Source organism: Acanthisitta chloris, unplaced genomic scaffold (assembly GCF_000695815.1).
Source record: "Acanthisitta chloris isolate BGI_N310 unplaced genomic scaffold, ASM69581v1 scaffold20202, whole genome shotgun sequence".
NCBI classification, from domain to species: domain Eukaryota; kingdom Metazoa; phylum Chordata; class Aves; order Passeriformes; family Acanthisittidae; genus Acanthisitta; species Acanthisitta chloris.
Window position 1 is genome coordinate 29,689 of NW_008661267.1, and position 10,819 is coordinate 40,507.

Here is a 10,819-nt window from a genome sequence, read left to right on the forward strand (position 1 = left end):
GCTTGTTTCTAAAGTGTATGAAATCGGTATTCTAAAATAAATGTGCACGTGTAAGGGAAAATATGTATCTAGAGAATACTGACAGGTGTTTAAAAACCTGTCATCCAAGAGGTTAGGGCAGAGATATGTATGCATGGGGGGTGGAAGAGCAAGGATTCTTTTATTTCAGCCTTACTCTCCCACTGCTTCTTCTACAGTGTCAGACTAAGAAATGACCACATGACTTATAAGTTTATTAGCAGCAAGCAAGACTCAGCAATTGCAAAACTCTTTCACTGACTTCCACCTCTCAAAAAAAGGCTCTGTTTGTATGAGCAAACGCTCTTCAGTGGAATGAAATTTATGTAATGAATGAAAATTATGAAATTTATTATCAGAGACTCTAGCACATCAGACTTATCTGAAAGATCTCCCACACAAAATAAAAATTTTATTTCTGGTCTTCTGCAATCCTATGTGAGCCTGATGCTGAATGCTTTATAAAATAAAAAGTTGAGGTCCTTCTCTGAGACATTTCCTCTTCCCATGTACAACAAAGAATGACATTTTTCATAAACCAAACATTTGGGGCAGAACTGGCATGGAAAGGGAAGTTTTAATTAATACTGTTCCTGTCACATCACAAGGCTTTAAGAACTGTCTTACGTGAGTTTTTCAAAAATACCTCTGAGCAATAGCATATTCTGTATTTTACACTATTATTCAGCAGCAGAACACTTGAACAATGGGTATGTCATGCAAGGTTAACAGAAATGTAGACAGGACTGTTTCCTTGTGTGCTTTGCAGAATTGTGTAAACAAGGCTTACTGTAAAAATTATATCAGCAAAACTCTACCTTCCCCAGCTGCTTAATACTCTAGCTTATCACAGTTTATATAATAATATCTGAGGGTCAAGGAAAGTAAACAATTATGAAACCATCATGTCAGGCATAAAAGTGAAATATAGGCAACTCCAACATTTTTGAGTAATCTCATAATACCAGGTAGAAACAGCCTTATAAAACACTGAGCTAGACTGCAAGCAAGATGGTTTCACCCTGGTTTACTGCACATGGTGTGAACTCAAGCAAAGTTTCTCAGTGGTGTCTCTGACGTGGTAATTTCAGTAGGTCACAAACTCTTTTTTGCCTCATTTTCCCAAGAAGGTCTTTCAGTCTAGACAGTATAAGAAATGATTATTTCTTCCACCCACCCACATTTCTTCAATATTAAATGAAATTAATCCACATCAAAGGGTCTTTTAATGTATGCAAATTATTTCCTAGTATGAAGGGAACGATGCATTCACAAGTTTTCTTACACATCTCTATGGAGGTGCAAACTGAACTGGCTAATGACTTATTCACACTTTCCCACATATTTTGACTATAGATACTCTCCTACAAAGGACCATTCATTGTTCCCAAAGCTTTGATGTAGCATTCATAATAAGCTGGCTTCTGATGTGCTCCACAGAATATCTAGAGTTCACATCATGCACAGAGCATTTTACTTTTCCTTATCTCACAGGGCAATTTTAATTTAGCAGATTTTGTAAGAGACAATTTACAGAACAAAGATGTTAAGCATTCATAGCTATGAATTACTAAAGCTTTTAGCATTTAGCGTGTGACTTGAATTGGAAAAAAAGCTTATGCAGACTGTTCCTGGGGGACAGTAATGCTAGCTGTCTCCTCACCCCATAACAACAACCCAGCATGACACTGGTGTGAGGTAATATGCCATCCAGCACATCCGGAACCTTCCCAGCACTGCTCTGGCCTAGCTCTCACCTCCCTCTGGGTTTGAGATTCCTCCGCCAACTCCTCACTCTGCAGTGGTCTTACCACCAAGGTTTTTAAACTCAGAACATCAGTTTATCAGTCCAGAAACCTATGCCACAGTATTTTGCCTGCCAGTACATCATTGACTTTGCATTACTGACAGAACAGCAAACCTAGAAGCCCAAGTATACACAGAATGGAAAATACACTGAAAATCAGCAGTGACAAAGGAAAAGTACTGTTTATCTTAACTCATATTTAAATGGCTGACATGGAATCAAGATGCTGGGGTTATCTCTCTGCAGTCATTTTGTGATGAAAACACTTTCCATAAATGCTTCACATATGAATGTCCATGTAACTCAGTCTGAGAATGAGCATAAAACATCATAGATGAAGCATTATCAAGCCTATATTTACTTACTGTATCACTTTCGGCACATGTAATGACACACCAATGCCTGTGCATTCATACAATGTACTACAACTTCTTCTAAAAAATCTGGAGCTCTCATTTCAATAAAAATAGTAGTTCTGAAAACTGATTCAGATGTCTCAGGTATCAGTGAGTTACTATTTTTATATGTGTAATAAAGTAGGATGTGCTTTTTACAAACATCATTTTATCATTCTTCCTAACTACCTTTGGTGTTAAATGGTTCTCCAGCAACAGTCAGTGCACAGGTCCACCTAACACTCAGTATTTGAGTACCTCTTGAGTATTTGTTGCTTATTATCTGTATCCTCCTGAACATGACAACCTGAGAAAGCTGTGACTGCTGTGTGAGGTCTGGTGAGCACACAGACCAGTTACAATTAGTTTAAAGAACAGTCTTTAGCCTAATGCAATCTCCTGGCCTTTCTACAAGCACAGCAGTAAGTTGACTTCCATTTGACTTGTAGCAGCTTTGCACCTTTCCAAAATAAGAGCAGACTCAGCAACACCTACCTGGAGGGCCTGGAAGACCTGCTTGCCCTGGAAACCCATCCATTCCTGGGTCACCTGGTGGTCCACGAAGTCCACTAGGGCCTGGATACCCAACACCAGGAGAACCAGTTTCTCCACGATGGCCCTTGGAGCCAGGTAGTCCTGGCAGCCCTTTTTCACCTGGAAAGCCTAGTCCACCATCACCCTGTGCACAGCAAAGACAGTTACAGCTGAAAATCAAAGAGATATAGAAAGAATATACTCCAATATAATTTTAAAAAGAGTTTGGTTGGTCCTGCGAAAGGTTCAGATGAGCCTGGAAAGGTATATGGAAACCACTGCAAATTATCCATCTTTATTTCAAACTGCAGGAAAACGCAGTGACTATTAAAAAGATTATGTTATGTTGTATTTGCCAAAACGCAAATATTACATATTCTGAAATATTTACTTCCTTTCTAATTAAAAAGAACCTGGTGTGATTTTTCTGTTTCAAGATTTCACTCATGCCGCAGTGTCTTTTAGGACACAACATAAAACAGCATTAGGGTCTACCCCACTACTGAAGTTTATCTTTTGACTGGGTAGCCAGAGGCATAAGGATTGCCAGTTATGAATCCTGACTGAGCTTTCTATGTTTTTGGAGATTTGTTACAGGGCTAATCAGGACTAGTTAGCCAGATCTGTCTGTTGGCTCTGCTCCTTATTCCAATTCTGAAGCACTGCTGCTAAATTAATCTGAACTTACTGGAGGGCCTGGTGGGCCTGGCAAGCCTGGAAGTCCATCCCTGCCAGGAGTTCCTGGGATGCCTGAAGGTCCTCTGGGTGCTGTCACACCACGGTCCCCACGAGCACCTTTGCCTGTTGCATAGGATGGATCCCCTTTTTCTCCCTTAAGGCCTGGAAGACCTTGAGGACCAGCTGAAGCCTACAGACCAAAAGATAAACCCCCCCCCAGGAATATGAACATGCAGAGAAAAGGCTTTGCTTCTTAAAATTGTCATATGAGGACAGGACACAATGACTGGAGCTAGAAAAAAATCTCCGAAGGGTTTCCTATTGTATGCATTTACATTTTTCCAACTATTTCTACGGTCACTACAGCTTTACAGTGGCAAGTCAAATGCTGGTAATAGTGACAGCAGTCTTGTATGGCATCTAGGAACATTCCATCACTCATAATATAACAGGACCCAGGTACTAAATCTTCCCTGTTCATTGGTATGCTGAATTTATTCACACAGATAAAGATACTCTGAAGACCAAAGACTGCTGTCTTTATAGACTATGACTTTCAAAAGTAAATACTTGCAATGAGCAATGCTCAGCACTTCAGAAAATCCTGTTGCTGTTTGATTAAAAAACACAGCTCAGCTCTCACTGACTTATTTAGCATACAGCAGTTAGGAAGCAGACTGCATCCGCGATACACAGTTTTTATAGCTATGAGCAATGACGTGGAAAGATCTCACCATTTGACTTTTCAGGTCTTCTCTCCATGTACATGTACATCTGCTCCCCCAGCCAGCCCTCACTTAGGAAGAGCCCTTAGTCTAATCCATGTATGTCTATATCCAAGTCCTGGGATGAATAACTGTTACTCTTTTTCTCTTGACTGATGAATGTGTAGTTCTCAAAACATAAGAACCTTTTCTTCTCCCGTTTTATAGGCAATAACATCTCTACTTTCAGCTTCTTTTCACAGATCAGTTTCTATGTTGCCTTTTCTTTTTTATAAGTGCAAACATATAGAAGAAATTATGAAACAAAAATCTTTTCTGTTTTCACTATATTCAACACCAGCAGTTGCACATGGGCACTTATTCTCCTTAATTCATGACAACTAATAGAAACTCTTCCTGCCTTACCGGAGGGCCTCGCAGTCCTGGTGCACCCACAGTGCCTGGGTCTCCACCAATGCCCTTAGCACCAGGCACACCAGGGCTTCCCGATGGACCTGGTGGACCTGAGATGCCTTTTAGACCAGCTCTTGAAACTCCTCCATCACAAGCACAATCACCTGCCTCTCCTGGAAAATACAGTCAACACTCCAAACTCAGTTTCATTTGGATAAAGACCCTTTTCAGCTGCAAGAGCTCCAAAAGCAGTGTTTGATTCAGTTAAGACAAAGCCATACTCAAATGATTTGATTTTGAGTCCTCTGCTCAGGCAACATGAGGACCAAGCAAGTGGAGCTCAGGTTTTCTCCAGTTTGATTCATATGCAATGCCCATCACCAAACTACCATGTGCAGCGTGAACCTTAACACTTCTAGACCTCTTCCCAAAGGACTAAATGTTCCTAAAAAATGGGTTTAGGAGAGATTTAGGGAACCCTGGAGGTTTTTAAAGAGATAGCTGTATGCCAGAGAAAACAAAGCCATACTCCCACTTGCAGTAGGTTACAATGACCCTCAGCTGAACCATTGTATTTCCCTGAATTGCAGCAGGCCACGGGTCCAAACAATCACCAAGCAGTGACACCTGCATCAGCACGGCTTTTGCCACTGGTTCTGCCACACACTAAGACCTAAGTTCTCACAATTTTTAGCACAGAGGAGAATAAAATTAAGTTTCTCTGTCATTTCCACCCTGTATTGCAAAAAGCAGTAAACAAGATTTTATTTCTAAGTCTCATTATGTCTTATGGCTTTAAAGTATAACTAACTTACCTAATTTTCTGGGTAGAGATGTCTACCTGCCTATTTGCCTGATCAGAGTAGGAAGTAGAAATATGATTTTGCTGGCAGTGCTGGGCACAACTCTCTAAAATTGTAAAGTCTGTTGGCTCCTTTAACCCATCTCAAACTCCTGTGGTTTATCATAAAGACACTTCCAACTCATCCCTTAGGATATTAACCATGGGTAAATATCTTTCCAAGGTCCAAGGACTGCTAAAAGGCTACTCCAAAATAAGAGCCAATTACCTTTGTAGCCCTTTGGACCCAAAGCTCCTGGCAGCCCTCTTTGTCCAGGTTCCCCTGGGGCCCCAATCCTTCCATTCAGGATCATCTCTGGGGAGAAAGAAGGGCCTATATGCAGAAAGAAGGCAAGGAAAAGCCATGAGAAGGCTGATTTCCAGCTCATTACTTACTTACAATGTCAGTTATGTAAATGACAGAAATGGCACCAGATGAAACTGCAATTGTGAAAGTTACACAAGGAGGTGAAACTTGGTTGGTATCACTGGCTGCAGTCCTCTGCCATGTTTGCTCCTAGCTCCTCAGACAGAAAAGCAAAAGCTCTCACAATGTGCATGCAACATTGTGCAATAACATCTCTGCTTTAGGGTTAGGGTTAGGGTTAGGGTTAGGGTAACTAACCCTAACTTTAAGGAGTTTCATTCCTCTACCTCTACCTACTGCACTTTTTCAGACTTAGCAGTTGGCTGAAGAGCTCACCAAACCATGAACGGGTGGTATAAAGAAGGACAAATGACTTCTCATTCAGTGGCTGCAGCTCAGGAAGATAGTAATATCAAGAAGGTTAAGGTAACTTTCCCTGTCTGTCACTTGATAACTGTAGGATTATTTTCTGCATCTGGTTATATGCTGAATAGAAAGAATGAAACATAAGCAGCGGAAAGTGATCTAACAATCTAAAACTACACTGTCTGAAAACCCTTCCCCTCAGTGACAGCAGTAAGATGGAGTGCTGACCAGCACCGTCTGATCTTCCATGGAAACAAACTGCAACCATCAGCTAAACACAGCTCCAAGAGCTTTACAGACTCTGCAGAAAAACGAGCCACATTCCACTAGCAAACAGTTATTGATAAGAGACCACTTATTTCTTCTCCACAGAAAATCATTTCGTCAGACCATGCTCATTGGCTCCACCACTGCAGTGTGCCCTGTCTTGAGTGGTTGGCTCTCAAAAATAAAACAGGCTGTTCGAATGCAGCTTATGGCAGAATGGTAAAACACAAAATTTAGTGAAATCAACCCTTTTCCTGTAATACTCAGTTTCTGAGGAAAACAAAACAAGGCATAATTAATCAGGACATCCACACAAAAGAACATGAAAAATAAAATCACATATCCTTAAGTCTGAGAACTCTCTTCAGGCATCCTCTCTGACTCCTAGTACCCAAAATACCTACTCACAAAACAGACATTTACTTCGGGTGTTCATAAGGTCTATGGTCTACTCTTTAACTAAGCCAACAAGAGGCCAGTCTAGAACTTCAAAGTCCTCTGTGTCATAAATTGTGTCTACATAGTCTTGTGCTTCAGTCTCTCAGGCTACCACTCTTAATAATTAGTTCTGTTTTCTTACTTCATAGGAGTGGCTGCTGATACATATAGAGATATATATACATATATATATATTTCAGTTTGAGTTACAATCACAATGAGGTGATCTGAGACAAGAACATTTAAGATATACAGATGAATAATCCTTACTGGCAAAGAACTAAATATATAAATTATTATTTGCCTTGTTTCACTCTGAATCCAATATAAAAATAGATGTATAAAGTATACATACGTGGTGGCCCAGGCAGTCCTGGTGCTCCTGGCAGACCTGGTAAACCATCTCTGCCTGGAGGGCCTGGTAATCCAACTGTTGTTCTTCCTGGTTCTCCCACTTCACCCTTCACACCAGGAATACCTGGAGACCCTCCAGGGCCCATTCCATCTAGACAACAATGACACAATGAGCATCTCTCCACCACCAAACACATTCTAGTGTTTTCAGTGTTATGGAAATTATTGTTGTGCCCTGAACTGCAATCATGTTAGCACAAGCCATTTTATAACTGCACACAAATCCCAAAAACTTCACAGCACTGCATTTAAGTCCCACTGATCAATTAGACTATGTAAAACTGAGGGGGTTCTATTTTCTGCTTTCCTTTCAGTGAGATGATTTCCTTTGTAGTTCCTACTCTCTGGATCATTGCAGGCCAGAACTTTACAGATGACATTCAAGTGAAACAGAAACTTTTAAGTGAGATCTTCGATGGGACAAATGGGTTCCACCTGCAGTGGGTTTATCTAGCAAATCTGTTAGCACTTTATTGCAAACATGAAAAGCTATTAAAAATTTCAAAAACATTCATTATGATTTAAAATTTAGGAAAGGTTCTGCCAATCAGGTCATTCAAAAAGGAAATCAAACAAGAACCTCCTATGTACACTGCTACACCAAATACTCATAGAATCATCAAGGGCGGAGGAATCACTAAGTCCAACCTTTAGTCTGCCACTCTGCTGTAACCCCTAAACCATACTCTCCAGCATCAGATCCAGACATGAAGACTCACTTGAACCACAACAATTGTGGCACTAACTCTGTTCACAACCAAGTCAACACAATTAGCTTCCTGTGTGCCATCCCTGCCTCCCATGTCTCGTACAGCAGTCTGCAAATCAGCCAGCTGAAGGAGCAGGGAGATGCTTGCTCCAATACCTTCACCACCTTCAGGTCACTACCCAGACACTTATCAGCAAAAACCACAGCAAACAGCCTGCTAAGGGCACTGTTAGCAGCTGCTTTACCTATCTCAAGACCTGGAAACCCTGGAGCTCCGGGAAGGCCTGGTAAACCACTGATCCCTTCATCTCCTGGAGGACCAGGTAATCCCGGGTTTCCAGGGTCACCGGGGGCACCTATTGGACAAAGAGGAAAACAAGGAAGAGAAAATCTCATTAGAATTTCTGCTGAAAGACTGTTCAATCCATTACCATAGTGGCCACTGATCTCATGGATTGCAAAGGCTGCAAAGCTGTTTGCAGAAATCCTGTTAGACAAAGTTAATAATGGGGACGATTCCTCCTGAGATGTTACAGAGGTTGTTTCAAACTTGACTACATGTGAAGGAGGATGAATAGGAGAGACCATACAATTTTTCCCCTTACCTTTATGGCTTCAGAGAGTGTTCCTGTCCAGGCCTAATTCAGCTGTGGCATTAATTAAGCTCATTTTCTCAACAACATTCTTACCACATTGAACAACAAATAACAGCAGAATGACATTTAAAGCACCCATTACCAAGCAACACAAAGAAGCCATTTTTCCTTGGTACACTGAAGACAGACACAGGGTAGACACACAACACTTCCCCATGCTCACACACAATCTGCCTCCCAGGAAAGAAATTTCATTCTACCATGAAACATATCATTCTGCAATGTGGGGATGAAGAGCTTTCTGTAAACTCTGAAGTTATAAACAAAGGACCAAACAAATCTGCATGCCAACAATACAAAAATGAAAGAAAAAATAACAAGGGATGGGTTAGACCCAATATACAATGTGGAAAAATGGCAAAATATAGTAAGAAAGAAAGTCGGATCAGAAAAAGTGCTTTAGGTGAGTTCCAAAACAAAATGGAAATGTGTACCTGAAATGACTACACCTTCCCTGTCAATAATGACAGGAGGGCCTGGGGGACCGATGTCACCTAATTCACCCTGCAGAGAAAACACATTCACACCACATTCAGATGGGGATGGAGAGGAAGACTGCTTGTCAGGAATCAGACTGTATTATGCTACTGATGTCTGTGGCCATTCACTGACTAACCATCATTCTTTGTGTTGGTGAAGAATTCACTTTGTTCTGCTATTCATAATCATCTGCTGTCCTGACTTACATCCTTCCTGTCTGATGGAACTGATGGCTGCTTCAGATAAGATGGTTACTACTATCCAACTATCCTCTGAAGGCATTCCTCAATAGGAAGCAGGGAAGTGTATGTACAAAGTATACTGAAGAACAGTTAACATATCTGCACATTGACCAATATCAGGTAGATGATACCTGTACACCTTGTGGTAAAAGCCAGAGAGCTGCTATGAACATACTAATTTTTAAAAGTATTCATGCAGCTATCTGTTGCCTTGGAATCCTGAATTTCAGTAATAGAAGCTTCCAGGAAAATGGATTCCTCCATAAAATCAACCAGATAGAACAAGCAAGTTGTGACAAACTTCAGTGTTATTCCTTCCTCTCACTCTAACAGAGTATCAAATCCTTTTTGAAATAGCAAGTGCAAAATCTGACTGTTATCCAAATTGCCAACATATTTATCAAACAAACACCATGCAGTGAGCCAAGGCAGTGCACATTTGCTGCATCTTCCAGTAATACTTCTCTGGACATAAACCTGTACTACTAGTTCCATGTGCTCTGCACAAACAAACCCTTCAGTACTTGATTTCACATGTCTGCCAATCATATACCAGTCCTGGTGGCAGATCAGTGTTTTTCACAGCAAACAAGTATCCAAACATTTTCCACTCAATTTCCAGCTGTTTTACTGCCCAAGTGAGATATCCAGGAAATATCTGCTGAGCATTGTCTATCTCCAGTGAGAAATTGAACACATTATTTTCAGACTTGTAAACACATGTAGATCAGCAATCTAAGACTTCAGACAGCCTTGCCAACTGTCTTGATATTCATTTACTTCCATCTACTCTTGCCTCAACTGTCCAGTAAATACAGCATTGGTGTAAGGATAAAGGAGACCAGAGGGACTATACCTACAATTCTAAGTCATGAAATTACATAACTGAACATTGAAAAGGTATTAAAATACCTGAGTGTTCATGGTTCAGCAACCACTCATTTTTATGCGTAACAATAAAGTAAACAAGGAACTGAAACATACTGAAAATTACAGGGATACAGAGGTAAAGAAGAGGTTTGATTTGGGCAATGATACTTCTCATGCAAATATCCTTAAAAAAGCAATGCTTTAGTGAGAAGTTACCTTCATGCCTTCTACTCCATCCAGTCCTGGATAGCCTGGAACACCTGGATGGCCCTGCAAAATCACATAGGGAAGCATTGACACACAGTGAGACAATAAGTGGCATTATTTGTTATTTGGGACATCTGCAGTGCCTGGACTTGAATCACAAATCTTTGTCCTACCATTGTCCTACCAAACATCTGAAGAAGAAATACAGAGAAAACCAATGGCATCAATTTCTCAACACCAGAGATCCTTCAGGTCTCCTCAGGCTGTAAAGATTGTGAGAACTTGTGAGCAGGCAGGAGGGTGTGCAAATCAGGAGGATACCTTTAAGTTCTCACAGAACTATAGAAATGCTTGCAGAATTAAGAGTCTAGAACATTATTTTCCCTGCCCTATACGCTTTCCCTCCACTCTT

The 10,819-nt window shown here is 40.8% G+C and overlaps 1 protein-coding gene across 1 annotated transcript in view; it reads right to left on the bottom strand.

The window, feature by feature from the left end:
- COL4A6 (collagen, type IV, alpha 6) overlaps positions 1-10,819 on the bottom strand; it is a gene marked incomplete at its 5' end in the record, with an annotated part of 41,672 nt that overhangs the window by 15,504 nt on the left and 15,349 nt on the right. Inside the window, 8 exon segments of the mRNA XM_009070172.1 lie at positions 2,716-2,899; positions 3,443-3,622; positions 4,563-4,723; positions 5,621-5,725; positions 7,185-7,334; positions 8,198-8,308; positions 9,043-9,112; positions 10,417-10,470. Of these exon segments, the coding sequence (XP_009068420.1) occupies positions 2,716-2,899; positions 3,443-3,622; positions 4,563-4,723; positions 5,621-5,725; positions 7,185-7,334; positions 8,198-8,308; positions 9,043-9,112; positions 10,417-10,470 (1,015 nt within the window).